At 47.2% G+C, this 26869-nt stretch overlaps 1 protein-coding gene across 1 annotated transcript; it reads left to right on the forward strand.

The window, feature by feature from the left end:
* Positions 1-2604: 2604 nt before the first annotated feature.
* On the forward strand, positions 2605-26869 carry TRPV5 (transient receptor potential cation channel subfamily V member 5). Its single transcript, XM_017511329.2, has 15 exons — positions 2605-2944; positions 5862-5959; positions 6127-6249; positions 6747-6884; positions 7193-7291; positions 7447-7622; positions 8076-8222; positions 10528-10740; positions 20747-20833; positions 20932-21008; positions 21258-21423; positions 21600-21666; positions 23548-23816; positions 25369-25475; positions 26185-26869. The coding sequence occupies exons 1-15, from the start codon at positions 2817-2819 to the stop codon at positions 26477-26479; spliced, it is 2190 nt and encodes a 729-aa protein (XP_017366818.1). The 5' UTR covers positions 2605-2816; the 3' UTR covers positions 26480-26869.

Genomic DNA, 26869 nt, shown 5'->3' on the forward strand with positions numbered 1-26869 from the left:
ATAGAGTGGTGATGTCGAATACCACAAAAGGAAGTGACAGTAGGGAGAGAAGGCGAGGAGAGACTCCAAATCTCTCATCTACCAGCTGGGACGGCGGGGGGACACCTTGGTCCTCACCCAGGCTACTTGTCCATGCCCTTCCCATTGGGAAGGACAAGGTAAGCAGAGAAGGGAGATTGAGAAGGTGAAGATCCAGGGATGGGGGGGCCTGAGCACTGGGCCTCACCTTTCTCTTCCCCAGACCCCTAGACAATGCCCTTGGCAGCAAGTCCCTGCACACCTGCTCTGTGCAGCTCAGACTGGGCCAGCCTCCTCCCCTGCCTCAGCCGCTGCCGGCCCCCTACCCCCGCCCCCGTGTCCAGGACCAGCTTTATGGGTTGCAGTTTCCTTGGCAGGTGCTCCTTTCCTGGAGTGCCTAGCTTATCACGGCATCTACAACCCCCACCTCACCCTTATCTCTCCCTCCATCTCCTTAGACTCGAAGTCACTCCACAAGGCCCTCACCCCCAGCGGGGCAGAAGAATGTCTCACAAGTTGAGCCCTCCCTACTCCCAGTGAGAACATAATTCCCCCATATATATTTTTCTAACTTTTCCTTTTGGCTTTTAATAAGAAAAAGATCCAAATTTTCCCCTTTTTGAAACATCAATGGATATTGGCTTCTGTGACTTTCCTTATTTAATTTCCTTGCAATTCTTGTCCTTCTCTAAAGGTGTTTCTGTCCATCCTGACAATCTCTGGAGCAGATCTCTCTTTCTTGCAACAAAAGAAGGGGGCAGTCCCCACTCTTCAAGACTCCCAGAGGGAGGGCCCCAGTGTGTCCTCACACTGGCCTCTCACATCTTTATAGCCAAAAGGTTCCTAAGAAGCAGCAAGGTCTGGAGAGCGGTTTGGAGCTGAGATCCCACCTTCAAAACCAGTTCCAATATCACCACTAACCATGAGGCTTGGAGCCAGCACATCCACAAATTCTCACACAGAGAATTCTTCCTTGTTCCCATTTACCTATAGGTCTATTGAGTGAATACAATTCCATAATATTGATGTATATCTTTGAAAACAATGAGAACATATACAACACGAGCTATCATATACAGCAGCCTCCTCTTATCCTCAGGGGATACATTCCAGCATCCTCCAGTGGAGGCCAGGAACTGCGGAACTGTGGATAGGGCCAAACCCTGTATAAACTGTCTTTCTCTCTACACATACATACATACATGTGATGAAGTTTAATTTGCAAATTAGGCACAGTTAAGAGTTTAGGCCAGGTGCGGTGGCTCACGTCTGTAATCCCAGCACTTTGGGAGGCCGAGGCAGGTGGATCACCTGAGGTCAGGAGTTTGAGACCCGCCTGACCAACATGGTGAAACCCTGTCTCTACTAAAAATACAAAAATTAGCCAGGCATGGTGGTGGGCATCTGTAATCTCAGCTACTCAGGAGGCAGAGGCAGGAAAATAGTTTGAACCTGGGAGCCAGAGGTTGCAGTGAGCCAAGATTGTGTCATTCCACTCCAGTCTGGGTGACAAAAGTGAAACTGTCTGAAAAAAAAAAAGAGTTTAACAACAATAAAGAAAATAGAAAATTATGATAAATATACTGTAATAAAGGTTATGTGAATGTTCTCTTTCTCTCTCTCTCTAAATGGTACTGCACTCACCTATTTTCCAACTGTGGCTGACTTTAGGTAACTGAACACTCAGAGAGTGAAACTGTGGATAAGGGAAACTACTTAATAAAATAACGCAACATTACTCATTCCTCTTGGTATTTCATTCCTGAAGAGTCCCAAACATAGAATGATGATTTCTTTGTCATCTACCTTTGCTCAGTTTCTGCTGTTCAACCTCTATAGAAACTCGGGGTCACCAGGGACTCCTCTTACTTGTATCTCCAGGTATAGGAGAACCTGCTCAGAGACACTCCAGGAAGTTGGCCGGTCAAGGTCATGAGGACTTCTCACAGGGAGCAGTTGGTCTGGGAAGGGGGGGGCAGGAACCCTGGAGATGACCACAAAACACATAAATGGGAAGCTCTGAGAAGCAGCCTGGGGGTCTCTTGAGCCCACTTGTGGAACAAGGATCAGCAGTGATTGCATGCTTGTGACACATGCTTTCCAGATGCTCCCGTGAGACAGCATAGCTGTTACCCCAGTTTCACAGGTTAGGAACTGAGGATCAGAAAGCTCACCTAACTGTAAGGAATAAGAGTCAGGATTTGAACCAGGCTCTGCCTGACTCTTGAGCTGAAGATCTTTACTTCCTCCTCTCCCTCATCCAATGATCTGCCCACCTTGTTTGTGGACCTGCCTTCCATCCCTTTTCCTTTTCCAAACTCCTCTGCCCCACCCCTCAGCTTCTCCGGTCTCAGCAGTCCCAGTCCACAGTTAGGAACCTTCCCCTCCTCCTTTTCTTCTCCTGGGTGGTTCTGTGGCCCTGGGGCTCAGCTCTGCAAATAGCTCCTCCCCCTCCAGGAAAAGCACTTCTCCCTAGGCAGGGTGGTCAGTCTCCTCAGTGCACCTGCGTGCACACACCGCACCTCACAACCACACACTGCACCCCCACACACCAACAGACACACACTGTGCACACACACACACACCTCACAACCCACATACTGCATGCACACGCGCGCGCGCGCGCGCACACACACACACACACACACACACGCTGCATGCTGCATACACAAGTCACATGGGAAATAAACTCCTGTCCCAGCTCCAAACAGACCCCATCTCTGGCTCAACTGCTGTCATCCTAGACCTGTTTATTTTGCTACATTTCTAAAATCTGCCAGTGCCTGCAAAAAGAAGACATGGGAGGTTTTCTACCCAAGGCAGAAGGGCCCGGGAGCCAACTCCAGAAACTTCTGCCTTCCTTTCTGGTCAGAGAACAAGACTGGGACCAGCACCTGGACAGGCTTCACATGCTGCAGCAGAAGAGGTAGGCTTCCCACGGGACCCAGGTCCCTCCCGCCACAATCCTCAGACCCTCTGACACACCTGGGTCTGCTTCCTGGATAGAGCACCCTAGAATTCAGCGCCAGTCACGTGAACACACCCTTTCCTTCCAGCAACCCTCCCCACGCCCACCACCACCAATTACAGAATCCCAGCTGGCTCCTTTTAGTGGTGGTGGAGGATATGGCTTTGGGCCACACAGGAAAATCTTGAGGGTAGACCTAAGGACAAAGGCAGAATGACAGCAAGGGGAGTGAGCAGACCAAAAAGGGCCCGAGGGAAGAAGCCAGGGTGTGTGGGACGGAGAGGGCAGGTAAAAGCAGGCTGCTGGAGGGGGGTTGCACTCCTGTGAGTGGCGGAAGAACGATGAGGAATCGACACTCATTTGAATGAAAGAGGATTGTGTGGGAAAGGGGTGAACTTTGTTTGGTGTATCCCTGGGTGCTGACCAGCTGAGGAGGGCTGCTCAGGTGGCACTGGAGGTTGCTGAGTTCAGTCCATCTGCCTTTTATGGAGTCTGCTTTGTGCAGAGGGGTGCTTGATCCCAAGGATGCAAAGGCTGAGTGGGGCTCGTGCCTGCTCCTGGAGAGCTCTCAGAGCTGGCAGGGCTAGCGCACCTGCAGGTAGATCATTTCATGGCTTTGCCCTACGGTCCAGTTCCAGGAAGAGCAGCTGGGGCAGGGATGAATCCCGCAGGCAGCCTCTGCTTCCAGGGGTTCTGGGGCTTGCCTTTTGCCTTTAGCCTTTTGTGGACCTGCCTTTCATCCCTTTTCCTTTTCCAAAAAGAGCTGTTTGAGGATTTAGGTTGGTAAGCAAGCATTGGCAATCACAAAGGGCTCCCCTGTGTTCCAGAAGAGTCTTGTGCTTGGTTCGATGTCCTTATCTTGAAATTCTTTTTTTCTTTATTTTTGAAACAGAGTTTCGCTCTAGTTGCCCAGTCTGGAGTGCAATGATGTGATCTCAGCTTACTGCAACCTCCTGGGTTCAAGCAAGTTTTCTGAGTAGCTGGGATTACAGGCATGTGCCACCATGCCTGGCTAATTTTGTATTTTTTTTTTTTAGTAGAGCCAGGGTTTCTCCATGTTGGTCAGACTGGTCTTGAACTCCCGACCTCAAGTGATCTGCCCATCTCAGCCTCCCAAAGTGCTGGGATTACAGGTGTGAGCCACCGCGCCCAGCCTGAAATTCTTATTAATTTTGAACAAGGGGTCCAGCATTTGCAGTTTGCATTGGGCCTGGTCCCAAGTGCTTGTGAGCCCTCATACTGGCAAGCCCTCTGCTTCCTCACCTCCCTACCCCATTGCTGAAGTGGAATCTTTGAGCTTCCTGCTTTAGAGTGGGACCCCTGGGTCTCTGGGAAAGGGGGCTTCCAGCCCAAACCTGGACCCTCTGCAGAGAGGCAGTGGGGCTAGAGGGCTAGAGAAGCAAGAACCTTTTTTGTGCAGTGGCCACAGGATGGGGGTGAATTTACAATGCCAGCCCTGACCACTCTGGGCTGGTCTGGAACATTGGGCTCCCTGGGACTGATTTCCTGGATGAGATGGGGCAGGGAACTGACTCCTCACAAAGGCCCCTCCTAGGGGCGCTGCCCGAACATGGAAACCCAGGCCCCACCTTTAGATTAAACTTCTTTAAATAAAAACACTTATTCACTCTGGCTCCTGGGGCTATTGGAAGAGAGAAATTTGGAGGTAGGGGACCTCAGAGCAGCCACTCCTTGGCCTGTCCTTTCTGTCCTTCCCCTCCAGACCCTGTATTTGCCATTGGGGCCAATACTTGCATATGTCTAGTTGGAGAGGCTCCGGCTTTATCTCTTGTTGGGTTCAAATCTGGGTATGATAGAAACGAAGATTAACAGAGTCCTGTAGAATGAACATCTTAACCTGCTTAAGACACCCAAATAAACAAGCTGCTTAGACCCTTGCATCTAAGGGTATAATGCAGAAGAAACAGATATCCCTTACCTCACACCACAACTCTCCACTTTCTGTGGGGACCTGTATTGAAATAGGCTGAAGATGCCAGGTTCAGTGTAATCCCAGCACTTTGGGAGGCCAAGGCAGGGGGATTGCCTAAGCTCAGGAGTTTGAGACCAGCCTGGCCAACTTGGCAAAAGCCTGTCTCTACTAAAAATACAAAAAATTAGCCAAGCATGGTGGTGGACACCTGTAATCTCAGCTACTCGGGAAACTGAGGCATGAGAATTACTTGAACCTGGCAGGTGGAGACTGCAGTGAGCAGAGATCGCACCACTGCACTCCAGCCTGGGCGACAGAGCAAGACTCTCTCAGACAGACAAACAAAGCTTGAGGGAGTCGTCAGAACTTCAGTGGCTCACGAATTTCACAAATTTCAAAAGGTCTAAGAAAGATCTAATAGTCGGTCCATTCCTCCTCCCTCTCTGTTTTGTTTTCCCCCAAACTCCCCTTGGTTAGAGGCAGCAGGTCCGGCAGTCCCGGGAGCCAGGGGACCGCAGAGGGAAGTGCCCTCCGTCCCACTCTTCAACTATCTAGGATCTGAGATAGTTACTCAGGTTAGGTGAATTCAGCCACGCCTAGGGTCCTCCTCTTCTCAGAGACTCTCAGACCACTCTTTCCAGACCACACCACAAGTTCTCTTCCCTCCTGTTCTAGGCCCTTCCATGAACTCTTCCCCTCCAGCAGAGCTTCAAGGCCCACCCTCACAGGAGAATCACCATGATGTGAATTGCAAGGAAGGCCCTGGGGCTGAGCCTTGCCCAAGTCCACCCTCGGTCATTCGAGTCCAGTAGGCACTTCTTTCCAGTGTCACTGCACACTGTGTGCATCACGTTGGTCTTAGAGAATGTCTCAGATCCCCTTTGCTCTTGGCCTTGTTCTGCTCTGACTGTCTCTTCCAAACGCATGTTTACCTTGCCCCAGGATTCTAGAGTCTCCACTATTTCGAGCAGCCAAGGAAAATGACCTGTCTGTCCTTAGGCAACTTCTACTGGACCGCACCTGTGACCTCCGACAAAGAGGTGGGATCTGGATTTCATGGGATGGAGGTGGGGGCAGAAGCACCTACCCCCCTCCGCAGGACTTTAAGCTTGTGAAATGGGGCCTTGGAGGGTCTCTCTGGACCCTGAGGCCCCTTCCTCAAGGGAGCCTGGGAAGTGTCTAACATTCCTCTCTTACTCCACTCCAGGAGCCCTGGGGGAGACGGCACTGCACATAGCAGCCCTCTATGACAACTTGGAGGTGGCCTTGGTGCTGATGGAGGCTGCCCCAGAGCTGGTCTTTGAGCCCACCACATGTGAGGCTTTTGCAGGTAAGGAGGCCGCACAGTAATTCAAGGCAGAAACTTTTGAGATGGGGGGTGTGCTGTTGTCTCTTAAAACTGGCCTCTGAAGGATGGGGTGGGGTGGGGTGATGGAGGGTCAGGAGGACAGGCTCCGTTGAGTTGGGAGAAATGCAAAGGGCCCGGTCTTGGCTCTTAGCGATCCGTGGCTTCCTTTAGCATTTCCTCTCCATCCTCCCACAGCCCCTGCAGGACCTATCTCAATTTCTTTCCCTCTTAGCAACATGAGAATGACTATATTTGCAGCAATCCCCTGCCGGTGCCCAATAGCTGAGGGATGGATACAATGGGCAGGGCAGCCTGAGGAGCGAACCACTGTCAGTCCCAGGCCACCCTCCCAAGCCCAGGGCAGAAAAGTCTATGCAAAGATCCATCAGGAACCTCCTGAGAGGAATGGTGGCGGATGCTGTGTCCCTGAGAGAACTGGGACAGAGGCAGACCCCTGATGACAGCTGTCTCTGGGCCAGGTCAGACTGCACTGCACATCGCTGTTGTGAACCAGAACGTGAACCTGGTGCGAGCGTTGCTCACCCGCAGGGCCAGTGTCTCTGCCAGAGCCACGGGCACTGCCTTCCGCCATAGTCCCCGCAACCTCATCTACTTTGGTGAGAGCAGGGCTGGGCTTGGAGGAGGGGCAGCCGGAGAGGCAGGCAAGGCAAAGGGAGGCCAGGGCAGCAGGGTCCTGCCTTCAGCCCCATCTGTTGGGCAGCTGGGAGGGGCAGCCCTTCTAGGGCTTAATTAAGCCAGAGGCCAATTCCTTCCATGATCCTTCCTCTGGATCTGCTGGAACAGTGTCCCCCCAAGCCCAGAGCTGAGATGTGGGGGAAGAGGAGGAGGACATTATTTGGGATAGACTGCCCACCCCATCCTGCTGTCCTGCACTCTCCTGCCATGGATCTCTCTGTGTCCCCAGGGGAGCACCCTTTGTCCTTTGCTGCCTGTGTGAACAGCGAGGAGATCGTGCGGCTGCTCATCGAGCATGGAGCTGACATCCGGGCCCAGGACTCCCTGGGTAAGAGCTGGGATGGGGAAGGAATCTGGGATGCTGCAGGGAGCCAGGGGCAGGGTGAAGAGAGGATCTGGGATCTTCAGGAAGACCCCTGACTGGGGATGGGGACATCAGGGACATTAGGCCAGTGCCCACATGATACACTGCATCCTCCCCAGGAAACACAGTGTTACACATCCTCATCCTCCAGCCCAACAAAACCTTTGCCTGCCAGATGTACAACCTGCTGCTGTCCTACGACAGACATGGGGACCACCTGCAGCCCCTGGACCTCGTGCCCAATCACCAGGGTCTCACCCCCTTCAAGCTGGCTGGAGTGGAGGGTAACACTGTGGTGAGACACACTCCCCATCCCTGAGGTGTCTTTCTAATGACCTTCAACCTACCCCGCTGGCCCTGGGAGAAACCGAGGTGAAGGACCCACCTTTTTCTAAAATCCCTTTTCCCCACACTCCCCAAAGGGATGGTGGTCCCTTGCTTCCTATTCCATCACTGAAATCTTCAGCCTCAAGTTCCTCGACTCAAGAGGATTTGAGAACCTCACCTTAATGCATGTGCTATGGTAACCCACAGCTCTAGCTTCGTTTGCCTATTTTCTTCTTTCTGAGCTCTCTGGGGTTTTGGAGCAGGAAAAGTGACAAAAAGGGAACGCTTGCAGATACAGGTTTGCTGATTCCCCACTGTCTGACTGTCTCAAGGGGTGGGCAACTGCCTCCATCCAATGCAGTTGTTCCTCTAGACCACCTTCTCACACGCTGACCCCTGACCCATCCCGGTGGTCTCTCAGATGTTCCAGCACCTGATGCAGAAGCGGAAGCACATCCAGTGGTCATATGGACCCCTGACCTCCATTCTCTATGACCTCACGGAGATTGACTCCTGGGGAGAGGAGCTGTCGTTTCTAGAGCTTGTGGTCTCCTCAGATAAACGAGAGGTATGGATGCCAAGGGGGACCAGGGCTGCCGTGTGAGGGAATTTAGTGCTTGTGCAGAGTCTGTCCACTCACTAAGATCCTGGGACCGAGGCACTTCCCAGCCTTAGAGTAGGTGGAGATTAAAACAATCTCCTGGGACCTGGGGAAAAGCCCAGTGCACATTCTTATCCTGAATCCCCTGAATCTCTGCTTAGCTACAGTCCCTTCTGCCTACCTTCCTCATTCTAACATTTCAGATGAGAAACTCCAAATCAGAGTGGTTTTCTCATATTCATTCATTGGATCAGCATTGATACGGTTTGCATTTTTGTCAAAATGCAAAAATTTCATGTCGAATTGTAATCCCCAGTGTTGGAGAAGGGACCTGGTGAGAGGCGATTGCATCATGGGGGCAGACGTCCCTCTTGATGTTGAGGGATGTGGTGGTGAGTTTTCACAAGATCTGGTTGTTTAAAAGTGTGTAGCACCTCCCCTTGCTCTCTCTTCCTCCTGCCCCAGCCATGTAACATGTGCCTGCTTCTCCTAGGCATTTTGCCATGATTGTATGTTTCCTCAGTCCTCTCCAGAACCTGTACAGCCTGCAGAACCATAAGCCAATTAAACCTTTTTTTATTTATAAATTACCCAGTGTCAGGTAGTTCTTTATAGTAATGTGAGAATGGACTAATGCAAGCATATTGAACACCTGCTGTATGTCAGGCACTGCACAAGAAACCAACAATACAGAAATAAATAAAACACAGTTTCTGTTCATTGACTTCCTCAATTCTCAGTCCTTGTCCTGGATAATTGTAACAGAGTAGGACATATGTCATAATAATGGTGTGTACCCTGCATGCAGACAGCCACATTGAGGTCAAGTTAACTTGGCTTGGATAGACCAGAGAAGATGTCACACATTAAATGCTGGGGCTGGATCTTCAAGGAAGAATTGGGAGTCTCCAGGAAGATGAGAAAAAAAAGAGCTTTTAAGAGAGGGAGCAACATATAAGCCCTTCAATAATGCTGGGTTGAGTGATGTGAGGGAAAGGAAAATTTGTTGAAGATTGCAGTAGAGAGGAGAAAAGACCTCCAGGTTTCAGGATGCTCCACGAGAGTGCCAAGATGTGGTTTCTACTTTTTATCTGCCACATGGCAATCTCCCAGGAACCCTTATAGAGCCAGAAAACATGATGACTTAATACTAATGAATAGAAGAAAAGTCGAGTGGCCAGTTTGTGAGATCTTCCTCAGAGAATATCCCTGGAAACAGATTAACTTTGAGCAGGAATTAAAAGCGCAATCCCACGTGGATTTCGCCACTACATATCCTTGGTCTTTATTTAAGTTGTTCTCAATATTCTCCAGGAGGTTTCATACCTGTCTTGGGTCAGTTGCTTTTTTTTGTCCATAAATCTTCCTCTCTCGCCCTATTTCACATCCCTCGCTATCTTCAGCTGTAGTTCTGAAGACCTAGACCCCTGCCTTAGGATAAAAATAGAGGCTTTCTGGCTGGGGGTCCTTTAGCTTCCTGCCCTAAACTGCCAGGCATGTCTGGAAGTTGCCCACTGTCCCTCTCCTCCCCTCCAGCTTCCATAGAAAAGGTGTTCTTGCTGTTAATGGCTACTCCACTGCGCTTTGAATCTGCCTCTTTCTAATTTCTCAGATGCCTCCTTCTGTCCATCATCTCCTCTCCTGTGTGTCTTTAACATCTCACTGATTGCTTATATCAGAGCACGATCCCACCCTGCCACATCCTACTGCCTGTAACCTCCATTGCTTCTTTCTAGCCCAGCAATACTTCTAGAGCAAATCTGACCACTTCCCTGCTTGAATTCCCCAATTGCTTACTGTTATATTTAGAAAAAGCAAAAAATGCAAACTTCCTACCTTGGCGTTTATGATGCATGACGCCCTTTTCTACCTCAGTCATTATATTTTTGCTCACCACTCCCAGTAGATTCTCCCTTCTCCCCAACTACACCTCAGCTGCAAATGGGCAATGGGTTCTCAGAGCTTCCTGACCTGACAACTGCTGCTACCTTATGGTATGATCTTTCCTAACTCTCCCTTTACTCAACCAACTACTATTCATCCTTTAAATCCTCTGTGGTGCTACAGTGTCTTGTGTTTACTGCTGTAATAGTCTATCTGTGTCGCTAGCACAAGGCCCAGCATATACAAGAAATATACTATTTGTCCATCAAAGAAGTGACTGATGCGCTGAATGAGTGATGCTTACTGCCCTGCCTCTTCTGGTACACAGTGAAAAAAACAACACCCTTCTGTGTTGTTCATCCCAAGTTTCACTCCACTTTCATGGCAGGCTCGTCAGATTCTGGAACAGACCCCAGTGAAGGAGCTGGTGAACTTCAAGTGGAGCAAGTACGGGCGGCCGTACTTCTGCGTCCTAGCTGCCTTGTACCTGTTCTACATGATCTGCTTCACCATGTGCTGCGTCTACCGCCCCCTTAAGTTCCGTGGTGGCAACCGCACTCATTCTCGAGACATCACCATCCTCCAGCAAAAACTACTACAGGTGATTGTTCTTCTCAGAAGGGGATGCAAGGGAATTGTGTCATGGGGTTGATGGTGCTGGAAAGGAATTGATGTTACTCAGGGATGACACCACCCTCTGGGTTCCAGCAAGTGTGGGCTCCTGAAAGCCCAGGTCGAAATTAGACATGAGACCAGGAGGCCACAGATGGGCTTTAATAAGTACAAGAATGTTTGTCCAGGGAGCTGTGGATTTTCTCAGACAAACTTTGAAAGAGTACTTGGAATGAGTAAGCCTGTGCATTTGTGAAATTTTTTGGTAATTTACAAAAAGTATCATGCTTTTGTAGTGGGATGTTTAAGGTAAACTCTATTGCTTGAAAGGAGAAAAATTGCTCCAAGTCAATTTCTGAGTCCATTTCTGCTGTGTTGGGGCAACACGGACAGCCCTGCTGGCCTGCAACCTCTTCTGTGCATGGTCTACATGAGCCTATGGGAATAACGGGTCAGCCATCTGCCTGTCAGACACTCTGCAGAAAGATGTCTGGATTGGGTATCAGGTTGAAATAAATACCCTCTGAGATTCCATTTACTGCTGTAGGGCTGCCATTCTGTGTTGTGGTTGACAAGGGAAACCTGGGGTGAGGAAGAGGAATGATCAGAGGTACAGAGTAAATATAGAAATCTGCTGTTGAAGAAAGTAACCCCCTTTTTTTGGCAACAGAAAGGGTAGACTCTAATGAGCACTTCTGAACATATATATTTAACAAATATAGCGACATTTGGGGGTTGACTCTTTGTGGATTACTAAAATTTTTGTTCTGGTGAGCTGAAAATACACAGAAGGTGATTAGGTACATAGGCAGAAAGCAAAAGACCAGGAAAAAGAATTTTGCAAAGCCAAGTGAGAGCTGAGTGACTGAAGATGATCTCAATGCAGGAGAGGGCAGCTACAGGTATAGCTCAACCTGGACTAGGAAGAGAGGTAGTTTGGGTCTGAAAAAGAATATAAACTTTCTATAGCCAAGAAGCAAAAATCCTGAGTTGGTTTAGACCAAAGACAGCGGTATGCACAGAGAAAGAACACGGCAAAGATACCCAATGAACCCCATGCTAGGTAGAGGCACGTCACCTCTCCTGTTTCTAGAATTGCCTTTCTATATATATATGCAGTGTGTCATGTGTCCAGAGCCACTGCCTCTCCCCAGGTAGGGTTGCTGCCTGGGGAAGACAAGGCTGAGTGTGTTGGCGACGCGCAGAGAGGCTGTGCTCCGTGCATCTCAGTCTGGACACAAAAGTTGTCCCTGGCATAGGACATGAGGGAGATAAGGACAGTTAGGAGATGGCAAGTGGAGGGAGGAGTGATTAAAAATTGAGAAAATGTGTACACACAAACACGTTGGGGGTGGCTGGACTTTTCCAATGCTCCTGGCCCTATTTCCTCCGATATGTCTTCTCCAGCCTTCCTTTTGTCTCAAACTTATTTGGAGATTTTCTGCATTTTGAATGTAGACAGTATTCTGGGTTAAAAGGTGGACAATGCTGAGCCATTGATGACCAGAAATCTCCTTCCTGTGTGTCTCTTTCTTCTTGGGACGAGGCTAGTTATGTACAAACACGTTTCTTTGATCCAGATAGTCTATGTTTAAAAGATCACCTCCTTTGCTTCAGGACTCAGAAGCATAATTATAGCTGCACACCTGACCCATCCTTCTTTTTTTCTCTCTTCTGCCTTCCTTCCTGTTCCTTGGCATTTTTACCCTTTTGCCTTCTGCTTCAGTGAAAGCCACTTCAGCTCAAATCGAAGACTTTGGACTTTCAGGTATTCTTTTCTAGGTGGAGAACTGTGTGGTTAAGAAGATTAGGAATGCTGCTGGAAGGGGTTCGATAACAAAGAACACTAGTGAAAGGCCCCTGTGCTTTGAGCCCCAGACCTGATTCATGGGATGACTATATTTGTCTTCAGTAGTAAGCCCATGTGGATTAGATCAGGGGCTTCTAAACTTATCACCGTGATTTGGAAGATTCTATTTTCACAATGCACCAGATTTGCTAAATAATAGGAAATTCATGTTTTTTTTCCTACTGTTTTCTTACTTGAAAGTCTTAGAAAAAATGAAAATGCACAAATACAATGTCTTGATTTGAGGCATGCAATTGTTGACATATTTGTTAGCCGGTGGAGCGTTTTCTTAGATGAATGAATACTTTACCATCCAATTATATTAATAACTCTGGGATCACAGGGATCTCAGTTACTTCAGGACTTCCTCTGCAGATCTCTTGGGATCTGTGGAAATCACTGGGCTCCATGACCCCTAAGATCCTTTCTAGTTTAATATCTGGGGTTTTATGGGAGTAGTGCAACAGCAGCATCTCGGAACAGGTGAAAGAAAACAAATTCCTCTGGATAAGGCAGCAAAAACGATACAAAAACTGATGTATGTAAAGCTGGAGTTAGTTTATCTCTATCCGATTTGGGGGGCTATCTTAATGACCCTAAGATCCCTCATTGTTCAGCCATGAAAGTTCTGTTTCACCAGGGATTTTCCAGAACTCTATTAATTTGAGTTAACTTCTTATCTCTACTTGGTTTAGGCAAAGCAGCCTGCACTATAGTAAAAGTTCTCTTAGGTTTCCAGGTGAGCAAAAAGTTCAAAGTCCAGGAGTCCAGCAGCTTGGGTTTTAGCCCTAACTCTGAAATTTAACGGTTGTGTGTCCTCGGGAAAATCCTACTTCCTATTAGATCTGTGATTTTTAACCCAGACAGCACATTAGAAACCTAGTAAAAAAGCTAGTAAAATGACCGGCTCCTAGGCTACACCCTAGACCTAATAAGTTAGAATGTCTGAAGCGGAGGCTCTGGCCTTGGCACTTTTAAGAAACTCTTTGAGTAAGTCAAGTGTTCTGCCAGGGTTGAGAACCCCTGGCTTCCATCTTTGAGGTCCATGTAGCTCTGTCTTTCCAGTCCTAGGTCCACCAGTCTGGTCACTGAGATTCCTGGAGCACTGTTCAGCAGGGTGTTCTAATTTCTCATCACGTCTCTGTTTTGACTTTTGAAAAATATTTTCTTGAGCCCTCCTTTGCTTTTCTCTTTCCCAGAAATGTTTTGCTAATCCATTCATTAAATAAATTATTATTGAGAGCCTCATACAGGCTAAACAACTATTTCAGGTGTTGGAAATTCAACAACCATAGTCTGAGCAAAACACTCATGATCTCTGCTTTCTTGGCGTTTATAGATGGGTTGATATTAATCAAATGATCATGCAAATAGATATTTCATTACAGCCTGAGTCTATTGGCATCAATGTTATTATTATTTTTTTTTCTTATGATGAGAAAAGCACAGAGTGGGAAAAAAACTTATAACAGGGGTCTGGTCCATCTGGGAGGCCAGAGACTGCTTCTGAGAAAGATTACTGAGCTCAGATCTAAGTATGAATTCAGTGTGAAAAGAGAGTTCTAGACAGAGAGAATGGATATTCAAGGCCTCAGGGCAGGAAGAACCTCATCAAGGTCTAGGAACTGTAAGAAGTTTCGCTAGAGCACAGAGGGCCGGGGTGGGTGCCTCCAGGTGAGGTTGTCCAGGCAGATCCTTCCCAAATTATGTAGAGCCTTAAAGGCCATGTTGAGGATTTCACTCCTTATCCCCAGGGTAATGGGAAGTCAGAAGGATTTGACAAGGGGAGACTTACAGGGTAATTTTTGCTTTAGAAAAATTACTTTGCTTGCATGGTGAATAACAGACGTGTGGGGTGGTAGGAAGGACATGGGGAGACCAGTCAGGAGGCTATTACAGTTTAGCAAGCAAAAGATAATGGTAGATTGGCCTAGGAATGTATTGGGGAGATGGAGGGAAGGGATTGGCATCAGGACTTGTTGAAGGCAAAAATCATCCCGACTGTGTTTCCGTCTTGTAAAAATCATCTTCTACCTGTCACAGTCAGTGGGATCTATTTGTCTGCACATCATCGTCCCTCGTAAGTTCTGAACAACCCAAAGCACCACTGCTATTTGAAAAGCGACTGGTTGCCAACTCTATACACCTCTGTTCAGGGGTTCTACCAACACAAGGTGGAGCAAGCACAGCACGTTAAAGACAGGGAAAGAGATGAGGAGAACCAGGGAGCCTGGTAGGTAGAAGTAACATCCACTGAGCACTTATCATGTGCACTTCACCTGCATCCATCAGTGTTTTTGAGGCCTTATTAAATGTGGACTGTGACAGTAAGGCTGGGTAGGACCGGAGACTTGGCATTTCCAGCAAGCTGCCAGAGGAGGCCAATGTTGTGATTCTGTGGACCATGTTTTGAGTGGCAAAGCATTGTTCTACCTTTAATCTTCATAGAAATCCTAACAAGTAAATACAGTCATCACCACTTTAAAGATGGTGAGTCTGAGGTCAAGAGAGGTTGAACACTTTGGCAAAGACACTCAGCGAGCAAGGGCAGCACAGGGATTGGACTGCAGGTCTGCTTCCCTTCAGAATCCTCACCTTTAAACACCAGACAAGTCTGCTTCTCCCTGCAGAGTGATGGGCCAGATCCCAGGCTTCTCTCAGCTAGACAGGGCTTGCCACACTCACTTGTATCTACACATGTCATCTTCCCCTGTCAAGATGAGCAACACTTGAGAAGTGCCATAGGAGGGGATCAGATCGAGAAGGATTCCCATTCCCAGATACTGTCCTACTGGCTAGTCTCTAGTTTGGATCATTGGCACTATTTTTTGATGGGGTTAACCTACTGGCATACAGAGCAAGTCATGATTCTGTGAGAATGAGTAAAGACTCTGCAGAAGAAAGAAGTCATTTCCCAAGCCAATCCTCCTGAGAAAATGCAGAGACTTAGACATGAAATTTACCCTTGGAAGGCAGCTTGACTTAAATGGGAACCAGATCTCTCTCTCTCTCTCTCTCTCTTTATGGCCCAGTGGTTCTCAACTTGGGGTACATGTCCAAAACATCTACAGAACTTTTCAAGAAAATGGCAGGGCATGGTGACTCACACCTGTAATCTCAGCACTTTGGAGACCAAGGTGGGTGGATCACCTGAGGTCAGGAGTTCGAGACCAGCCTGACCCACATGGTGAAACCCTGTCTCTACTAAAATACGAAGTTAGCCAGGTGTGGTGGTGCATGCCTGTAATCCTAGCTACTTGGGAGGCCGAGGCAGGAGAATCACTTGAATCCAGGAGGCAGAGGTTGCAGTGAGCCAAGATCGTGCCATTGCGCTCCAGCCTGGGCAACAAGAGTGAAAATCCATCTCAAAAAAAGAAAAAAACAAAACGAAAAAGAAAATGCCAGGTCCTCGATCCAAATTAACCCAGCGCTGGCCTGGACATGTGTGTTGTGACAAAGACTTTCCAGTTGATTCTGGTGACAGTCCTGGTTAGGAACTCATGCCCAGTTAGGGAATTGGAGAAGCTCTTATGAGCTAGCGGAGCTTTCTCTGAGAACTTCATTCCTTTGCAAGTCTGGGATCATGGGGAGGAAAAAGATCTAGAGCTGGGCCTGACAACTGGTTCCGGGGCCTTCCCACTTCCCATTGGGGTGGCCTATGTTGCCCATCCTTTCCGCATGGTACACTTCTGGCCTTATGACCCAGTAGAACGCTAGGTACTGCTATGCCCACTCCTTCTGGACATTTCCTTCAAGGCAGTGAACTCATCCATTTGGGAAGTGAGAGCAAATCTCATTAGGCCAATTCTCAGTGAAGTATACGTGCCAACCTGCATAGGGGATTTGGTTGTTGACAACTCCTTAAATTGCAAGCCATGTCGTAAACTAAAAACTTCCAGTCGTTGTTAGATGATACTTATTTTTAAAGGGGTGGATTGGAGTATTTTCCCTGTGCATTGTTAGCCAGGCCTGCTTAGGTGACCTTGATCTAGGCATCTAGAAATTTCAGAAAAGGATGACATCATTTCTATTTAGTTGTCATCCTTTTCCTCTTATGGCTCCAGATAGGTCTCTCCATCCCACTTCCTCTCCTCCTTACCACCCATCTGCGTGTCTTAGGCAACGCTCAGCTTGCACCTGCTGTCTCCTCTCTCCTTTTCCTCCTTCCTTCTTTCCTTTTTTCACCAGTTGAGTACCTACCACATTGTACATTTGTGGATAAAAAGTAGGAGGGAGGCATCCCTGCCCTCAGGGAGCTCTAAGACTACTGGTGAGACATGGGGCACGCAGATGCTTTCAGTGTACTGGGAGAGGGCTGTCAATCCACAGAAGCCCCCATGCCCTGGGAGAGACACCTGAGCTGGGCATGGAGAGGCAGGAAAAGAGGCCCACGAGGAGTGTTGGCCTGACCTGAGTCTTGAGGCATCGGTGAGGTTGAGCCAGGCCAATTGGTAGAGGAAGGCATTCTGAGAAAGTGGCACAGGCTGTACAGGGGCCCGACTTAGCAACTCAGAACCCCAATAGCTCAATGTGGCCGGAGCTCACATGGGTATGAGGACACAAGGCAGGGGCCATAGCAGCGAGGGTTTTGTATATCTTGTTTGGTACTCTGATTTTACTTTTTCAATTCTTATCTCATAGTGAGCTTTCCTAATTCAAAGAAAATGATGTACATCATGCACATGACTTACAAATCAAATGGCAGAACTGATAGAGAGCAACCGCGTCCTGGACAGCCCCTCCTCCTCACCCGTGTCTTACTCATGGGGGTCAACCAGTTTTTACGCCTTTTAGCTCTTGCTGTCATCACCTCTGCATCCCTTGAATCAAATGCTTCTATCTCTAGTTGTCAATCAAATTTAGACATTATCTAATGAATTTCTACAGTGATAAAGATTAAGGAGCACCCTCCACTGCCACCTCTCCTGCATTTCTATTCTGAAGGCCTTGGGGAGCTAGGAACGATGTTAAACAGAGGAGCCTTAGGATGTTATCTGCATTTTAGAAAGATCAATTCAGAAGCATTGTGGGGTGTGGGTTGAAAGAGAGGAAGTAGATATAGGGTAAGCTAGAGGATAGATGGCATGGGTTTGCCCTAAGGCAGTAGTTCTGTTAAGTGAGGGAAAGAAGAGCATGCCAGAGAGAACTGGGAACTGAACGAGCAGGACTGGGGAATGGGTGCCCTGATAATTTACTTCGCCATGCATAATTAGGCAACAATATTTTCTATAGCATTTTTTTTTTGAGACAGTTTTGCTCTTGTTGCCCAGGCTGGAGTGTAATGGTGCAATCTCAGTTCACCACAACCTCCACGTCCCGGGTTCAAGTGATTCTCCTGTACCACCTTGATCACCTAATTTTGTATTTTTAATAGAGGCGGGGTTTCTCCATGTTGGTCAGGCTGGTCTTGAACTCCTGATCTCAGGTGATCTGCCCGCCTCAGCCTCCCAAAGTGCTGGGATTACAGGCATGAACCGCTGCACCCAGAAAATTAGGCAGAAACATTTTCATAAGGACCTTAAAGCCAGAGAGTTTTGAATCAGCATCTCCATCTAGAAGAAAAATCTTGAATGCAACTCTGCAAGAATGGAATTCTAAAAATTAAAAGAGACATTCATTACCAGTTTGGGCTTAGAGTTTAATTCTAGGGGTGCAACCCTGGTTAATTAAAAGGGGAGCCTATTTTCACTTCTATTTAATGCCCCTTTCCATTTCTGAAATACTGAAATCTTCCTTACCTTTGCAAAGAGTTTCTATTCTAAAGCAAGAGCTAACATTATATATCAGTGTGAAACACTGGAGTTCCCCTGGAAATCTAAAGAAAATCAAAGTGCTTTAAAAGCCCAATATTATCATTACTTTTATTGTGACTTTTACACACATATATTTTTTTGTTTTCCAGAGAGAGTCGTTTATAAAACAAAGCAAACAAAATTTTACAGAAGGGTTTGTATTCTGGTCATGGACAGCAGCAACGAAGGGTGCTCTCAGGGGCCTGTGGCACTTTGCAGCCTGGTTTAAGGGTGAGGACACTGGGGACAATGCTGGAGGCAGCTACTCTAGGGCAGTCAGATCCCTGGCAGTGCAGAGGCAAAAAATGGTGGTTTCTGAGCACCTCCGTTACTCATTAGTGAATTTGGGCAGGGGAACACCTACTTGTAAAGGAATCTGTTGAACTGGTGAGAGGAAGCCCCAGCAGAAGAGTTTGGTGACCAAAACTGTCCCCAGCATTAGAGGGGCTTCACATTTTTGTCTCCTGAAGGGATGGCTGCTGCTACTCCCTGGCTGGCTTCTAGGGGCGCTCTGATCTTCACAGCCCTCCTCGCCAACTTATGTGTAGTCTTTTTCTTCTTGAGCCGAGAAAAGAATGGTAGCATTTTTTCAGACATATTGAATCAAGACACAATATTTTTAAAATAAAAAATTTTTTTACAGATGCTTATAAGGCATGGATGCAGTTATTTCTACATTTAGTGTTGTTTTGTTTCTAAAGTAATGTATTTGTTATTTATCCTCCTACTCACTACCTGACTCTGAAGGAGTTGGCATGTTTTGCAATAAAAGACAGATGCTATGGAAACATTAAGATAAAGAGAAAGCACACAGTCCATGAACAGAATTTTAGGAGAGCAGATAGGAATTCAAACATAGTTGCTAGAGCATTAAAAAAAAGAAAAACTCTTAAATTTTTTGGAAGCAAGTAAAAAAAGAAATTTTTGATTATATGATCAAATAAAATTTACCAGTTTCTCAAAAGATGTAAATGGCAGAAAAGTTTACAGAGCATACAATTTTTTTAAGCCAAATAAATAAATAATTAGAAGTGTTGACTGACGTCTGGTCGCAGGTGGTTAGACCACGGAGTTCCCCAGACACGCAGACAGAAGCTCGCGTCTTAGTTTCTCCTGGTTCCCTATGTTAAAAGTGCTGCCTCTCACTGGACAGGTGAGTGTGCTGCTGCATTCGCATCCGGAGAGACGCTTACAGGCTCCAGCTGATGAGCAGAGCAGGGTAATTGCTGTTCCTTATGCTAATGAGGGATCACGTTCTCCCTAGCTCAAATCATCAGCTTTCCTGCTGGCCCCAGGGGACTCTCAACTTCTTTCTTGTGTACACAATTCGGAGGTGTGACCTTGGACAACAGAGCTCCCAAAAGTCAAAAGGCTGCTTGCATGTGTTGAAATTATTTGTGCAATATCACGTGGGAATTGTCTATAGGTGAACACAGTTTTCTAGAAAGAAGGCATCCAGTTTTTATTATGTTTTCAAGTCAGCTCATAACTTCAAAGAGATAAGGAGAATTAATGCAGGATTCTATCACTACATCTGTGATATTGCATAAGTTTCACCGTGAAGTAACATGCATTGAAGTAGGGTGCTCTTCATTCCACCTTGCGCTGTGGACTATACCTTCTACAACTATTGCTTAGGATAGACAGGGATCCTTCCTCATGGTGTCTCTAGCCCCTTCTCTGCTCTTTGCTATAATATCAAATCATAATAAAACCACAGTGAATATATCTATAGTGCTTTATGGTTTATAAAGTTTATGTAAATATATCATTAATGTAAGCTTCACAGTGACTCTGGGAGGTAAGCGTTACAGCCTCCGTCTTACAGATGAGAAACCTCAGGTTCAGAGATTTGCCGTGACTGGTTCAAAGTCTCACTAGAGGTAGTAGATTCTGGGTCCGTGAGGGAATCTGAATCCTGTTACATGTTTATAGTGTACTCTTTCTCACTGGGAACCATGATGAGATTGGAAACGCTGGACTTTCCACATAGCTGAAACCATCCCAAGCCATTAATCTTCCTGTTGGCTCACTTGATGCTCTGAAATGTGTTCTCAGCTGCTCAGTATATACATCATAAATTACTGCTTACAGTATCTATAGAAAAGGTGATTTTGCTAGATGGTAGAGCAAGACATTGGCATATGTGACATATATTAAACCTTGGATACATAGACTCCTGTCCTGGTCACAGAGTTGCCCACAATGGCAAGTACAATGGGGGTGGGGTGATGCTGGTGGAAAGGGGAGCTTTCATTTATTTTGGATGGACCTTAGCAGTTTTCAATCATTTGCACAAAAGGATTTGACTCTCTGCCCATCAGAAGGCACTTCTTCTGACTTTCCCCAAACAGGAGGCCTACAAGACACGTGAAGATATCATCAGGCTGGTGGGGGAGGTGGTGAGCGTCACTGGGGCTGTGATCATCCTGCTCCTAGAGGTGAGGTGCAGGCGGGGTCCAGGCTAAGCCCCTCCCATCTAAGGCCCAGACGGAACCACAGTCTGCATTGTCTTTTTGCTTTGCTGTCCTCTCCCCAGATCCCAGACATCTTCAGGGTTGGTGCGTCTCGATATTTTGGACAGACGACTCTTGGGGGGCCATTCCATGTCATCATGTGAGTATCCCCTCATTCCAGCCCCCTGCCTTTCCTTACCAGAATCGTTTCCCATCTCCCAGTTCACTCTCTGAGATCTAGACCTCAGCTCACTGTCACTCCAAGGATTTCTCTCCAGTTGGCTTGTAGGTGTGACTGTATGTGTGTTTCAGGTGTAAAGACTAGGCCTGAGTGTGTGGGTAGCACTGTGCTGTAGGAACCTAGAATAGTTTCAGTCTGTTTCTCACTCACTGCTCCCTGCTCCCCCAGCATCACCTATGCCTCTCTGGTGCTGGTGACCATGGTGATGCGGCTCACCAATACCAATGGGGAGGTGGTGCCCATGTCCTTTGCCCTGGTGCTGGGCTGGTGCAGTGTCATGTATTTCGCCCGAGGATTCCAGATGCTGGGCCCCTTCACCATCATGATCCAGAAGGTCAGTACTTTTCCACAGCTTCCTCTGCCTCAGGCACAGGGCCCTCCCAGAAAGAGGGATGGCGGTAGAGTAGAGCTGGTAGAACTCTGGGGGCCTCCTGACCTGCTCGCGGTAGCTGCTCAGAGGCAGTGGAAAAACAATTATCCCACCCTTTCTCCTTTGTCTGTTTCCTGCAGATGATTTTTGGAGACCTAATGCGTTTCTGCTGGCTGATGGCTGTGGTCATTTTGGGATTTGCCTCCGGTAAGGCACCATTCCCACCTCTACTAGATCAGCAGATCCAGTTCTCCCGAAAGTTTACTCTCATTCTTGCTCTCAGTTCACATTTGCACTTCATTTTGCCCTTTTTTTTTTCTCCTGTTGGAAAGTAAGTCTAAAAGCACACCCATATTTACAGGACCAGGGGCCACTCAGGTTGGCCTAGAAGGTAAAGCCATGTGTTAAGGGTCAATAACATTCACGTTCACTAACTGCCCTGCAAGGGCTTTAAAGGAGAGACAGAAAAAGACCTTTGATGAGAGTGGGGCATTAAACAAGAAAGAGTGGCCAGTCTCGGATCTCAGAAAACCATGTGGACAAACAGATGGTGCCACGCTTAACTCTCCTATGTCTACAATGCAAAAGAGGAACCAAAGCACTCAACAACATGTAGCTTGCTTTCCTTCTATATGTGGTCGTTTAAAGTTGAGAAAAATAATGAAGAATTGTAAAAAGGAGGTGCAGAAAAACAGCTTGGACGGTTTAAAGAATGACAGAGAAAATAATAAAGAAGAATTGTGAAGAGAGACTGGGAGAACAGGGACACACGGGCACCCAGTCAAGGCACAGCCAGTCAGCGTGCCAGGGAGCTGCAGAAAGGAGCAGCACAGCAAGGAGCTACAGAAAGGAGCAGCACGGCAAGAAACCACAGGCAGCTGGAGAGAGCCAGAGGGAAGGAGAGGGTGGGGGGACGAGCGGAAGAAGGTCCTTAGAGAGGGGCAGAAAGAGGAAGGCCTAGGTCTGAAGAGTGAAAGGTGAGTAACTCAAATTCAGCCCTCAGTGTCTGCAACTGATCATCTGTTAGACAAGAGGAGGCACTAGATGGCCTATGAGGATCCCCCCATCTCTAAAAAGCGTGACGCAGTGCAGAGGACTCTATTACTGTCCTCAAGAATTTCCCATTCAATGGGGATTCCCCCAAAACAATAGACCTAAATAACAACAATGACCAAAAACAGTAACAACAAAAAACCACCACCGAAATCTGAAATGTGAAAGGGTGAAACTATGGCTTTCTGCCTGTTTGGAGTTCTCCACCCCAAGCCCTCATGTATCCTTTCCTCCCACTCCCTGGTCATCTACATCTACATATGACACAGATTACAAAATGAGGTGGTGGTCACAGAGTGGCTCTCTGCAGATGTCCTCTATCCAGAACTCTCTAAACGATCCCTTTGTGGCCATTGCACTTGCTTTTCTCTTAAATAAATAAGGAGGCAATGCTTTGTTAAAGACCCTGTTTCTGCCCTTGGAATCACCTTGTACTTCAGTCCCCCATGCAGAGAGGAGGCTTTCAAATAGTCTAGTGCTGTCCTGAAGTTCCAGTGTCACTGCTATCCGGTAGGCTCCACCCTGAGCAGGAATCTGTTTCCTATGATGGTTCAGGTTCACCCAGGGAATGGCAGAGTGACGGACGGTTATCTAGAGGCCATCAAGATTAAAAAGGGGCTCTTCTTTTAGCCTGTTCATGTGTTCTGTTCTTTAAAAATTGTTGAAGATTCCATGCATTCTTGTAATAACTCGCCTTTTAAGTATTTGGTTTTCTAAAATGTAGAAACCAGTTAGGTGACCTATTATCCATTATCCATACACACACATACACACTGCACACACATACAATTTTGTTGTTAAATGACTGATTATTACTACCATGACCATTACCCAGAGTGGTGAACTTAATCTTCGGGCATATTAGGGTTAGACAGTTCCACAGGAAAGATTTATCTGTACGTAATTACCTGTGCATCTGTGCAAGTGTATTTAGACAAATATGTAAATCAGAGATAGAATAAGTGCTTACCAGGTCCATGCTTATTGTGGTAACTTCATTATCCCATCTCCATGTCCTCTTCCTGGGCGGAGCAGCGTTCTATATCATTTTCCAGACAGAGGACCCAACCAGTCTGGGGGAATTCTATGACTACCCCATGGCACTGTTCAGCACCTTCGAGCTTTTTCTCACCGTTATTGATGCGCCTGCCAACTACGATGTGGACTTGCCCTTCATGTTCAGCATTGTCAACTTCGCCTTTGCCATCATTGCCACACTGCTCATGCTCAACCTGTTCATCGCCATGATGGGTGACACCCATTGGAGGGTGGCCCAGGAGAGGGATGAGCTCTGGAGGGCCCAGGTGAGTTCTTTTGTGTTAGTCTTGCTAAGAGGCAGGAGATGGAGAGAAAAATCCAAGTGGGCTATGTTATGGTGGATCATTCTTAAAAGAGTCACACAAAAATCCAGTGAGGCTGTCACCTCAACAGAGGTTTGCATACACCTGAGGTGCATGTGGGTAAATGGAAGGGATGGAAGAAGGATTAAATGAAGGATACTGGCATGAGGGGGATTGTTGCTCACAGGTGAAAAGTCGATCTAGTAGTCATCCTTTAGTCCAGTGGGAACTAGAAATGGCCTTGTTCTGGTATATTCCAGTTTTTCATTTGAACCTTCTATTTGCTTCTATAAATCCCTGTTTCTCCAAGATCTTTTCTTTATACCATAGGCTAACAAATATTGCAATTGGAAGTGACCCTCAATGGCCCTCAAGTTGACCTCCTACTTAACATAATAGTCATTTATTGGTCAGGTCGTTCAATATCTTCTTTAATGCTGATTAGGACCTTATTATCTTATAAATTCAGGTAGAGGATAGGCGAAGGGGAGTTTTCTTATATTTTTAAAGATTTTGTTCTTAGACATTCATGTTGCATTGAGCTAAAGCCTATATTCTTAAAATTTCATTCTTTGGCCCCAGTCTTTCCCTCCCATATAACACAGAACACATTCTTCCATATAAGCACCATTCAAATATTTGAAAATAGCCATCGTTTTTCCCTTAGACTTTTTATTCATTTAATGATGATCATTGAGACCCTGCTGTGTGTTGGAAAATGTCTAGGAGCTGGGAACATGAGCATAAACACAACAGACACCATCTGTGCCCTCATGGAGCTGACCGTTTAGTTGGAAAGACAGGCATGAAGCGAATGACTTCATGGCCTTAGATTTGGTTTACTTAAATTTCCTGTTATTGATTTTACACCAGCATTTCAGTCTAGTGAGATCATTTTATATTGCTTCTGTTGCCCCACATATTATGTATCCCTCCTAGTTTTGTGTCACAGGCACATTTGATAAGCTTGTCTTCCACGTTTCATCTAAGTAATTAATGAAGGCTGAGCAAAGGACAGAACGTGCAGCCGACTTGCTCCTGGAAATTTCCCGGCCAACTTTGCAGTCATTAATCAACCCTTTTCCTTCTTAAGATATGGATATTTAATTTGCTGAAAATTCCCTGAACGGTAACAGTGTCAATTCACCCCCAGGATCATAGATATTCTATTTAATCATTTTATTTAAATCAAGATAACCGGTCTATGGCTTTTCTGTGAAAAAGAAATTGAGATCAGTTTGGAGTGACTCATTTTCCATGAGTCTGAATAGTAAAGTAAGGGCCGCTATTTTATTCAAAACACTCACCAAAATATCCTCTCTCATTTCTTGATGAGTGAAGCTGGTAGCATAGTGCCTGGTGTAGGCTGGGGGGTGAATAGGTGGCTGTTCTCACCACCCACCTTTAGTGTCCTGTCTTCGCAGGCTGCCTTTGGTTCCTTTGCCAGTGGCCTCAGTGCCTCTCTGACCCTCATGGCTCTGGCTGAGTTCTTCCTGTCCCTCTTTCCTCCTTCCAGGTCGTGGCCACCACAGTGATGCTGGAGCGAAAGCTGCCTCGCTGCCTGTGGCCTCGCTCCGGGATCTGTGGGTGCGAGTACGGGCTGGGGGACCGCTGGTTCCTGCGGTGAGTGACGTGTGCGCATGCAAAGCTGCAGACGCGTATAAGGCCACGGAAGCAAGGGTGACAGAGAGCTGTCCTGGAGCCTGCCTTAGCCTGTCTAGGGGAGGGGGCTGGAGCCGAAGTGGAGGGGTAAGAAGAATGCTGTGCATACCTCAGGGCAGCCACATATAAAAGGTTGTGTGCATGTGTCCATCCTCAGGTGTCAGCATGGGTTACCCAACTGGCTGTAGTCTTGTTCCGAGCTGACCTCCATTTCCAGTATACTTTTGGCTTGGATCTAACTTCCTCCTTTATAGTCTGCCCTCATCTCCTGATGTGACTCTCCTCTCTCCTCACATTTGCTTCTTGAATTGCATCTCGTCATCCTTGTGACACACTTATCTATTCGTTGGCTCTGTTTTCTTTCACATTCCCACGTATTAGCAACACATCATACACACACACACATACACACACACACACACACACACACACCCCTGTGTGCATCCTACCACCCTGCAAGCCCTGCTTTCTCAGCCTCGATCATCTCTATCCCAGGTTAGCCTCCACTCCAATCACCTCCCTTCACTTGATCCCGGAGACTCTTCCTGCTTCAACTCTACTCCCTTCTTTCTTCTTCCCTCGTGACTCTGCTTTCTACATATTCACCTCTGCTTCTCCCCTGCCCCTCTCTCCCCACCTGGACTGAGTCCTTTCCCCTTTCCCCCATCAGGGTTGAGAACCACAATGATCAGAATCCTCTGCGAGCGCTTCGCTATGTGGAAGCATTCAAGAACTCAGACAAGGAGGATGACCAAGAGCATCTTTCTGAGAAACAGCCCTCTGGGGCTGAGAGTGGGACTCTAGCCGGAGCCTCCCTGGCCTTCCCAAATTCCTCCCTATCCCGGACCACGTCCCAGAGCAGCAGTCACCGAGGCTGGGAGATCCTTCGTCGAAACACCCTGGGGCACTTGAATCTTGGACTGAACCTTAGTGAGGAGGATGGAGAGGAGGTCTACCATTTCTGATTAGCATCACTGTCACTCTTGACCTTACTCCCGGTTAGTCTGGGGGTGGGGACAGACACAGAGACATCTGCCTATGCAAGTGTCTAACTTCTGTGCCTGTTAATCATGGGAGGATGGGACAGGAGAGTCCATAAGGGGCCATGTCTCACACTTCACATGAGAATTTCTGGCAATGGACAACGGTCATCTATTGTCTTACGTATTTTCTGGGTTCTTGTAAGTCCCACATCTCAGGAAAAAGGAAGTCGGCAACTAAAGACATGTGGTAGGGATGCTAGATTAATGTCAGGACCATTTCTCTTCTGCCCCACACAGTCCCTAGAAAGTAGTAAGCTGTGGCCAGGTGTGGTGGCTCATGCCTGTAATCCCAGCACTTTGGGAGGCTAAGGC

This window comes from Cebus imitator, unplaced genomic scaffold (genome assembly GCF_001604975.1).
Source record: "Cebus imitator isolate Cc_AM_T3 unplaced genomic scaffold, Cebus_imitator-1.0 Scaffold446, whole genome shotgun sequence".
NCBI lineage: Eukaryota > Metazoa > Chordata > Mammalia > Primates > Cebidae > Cebus > Cebus imitator.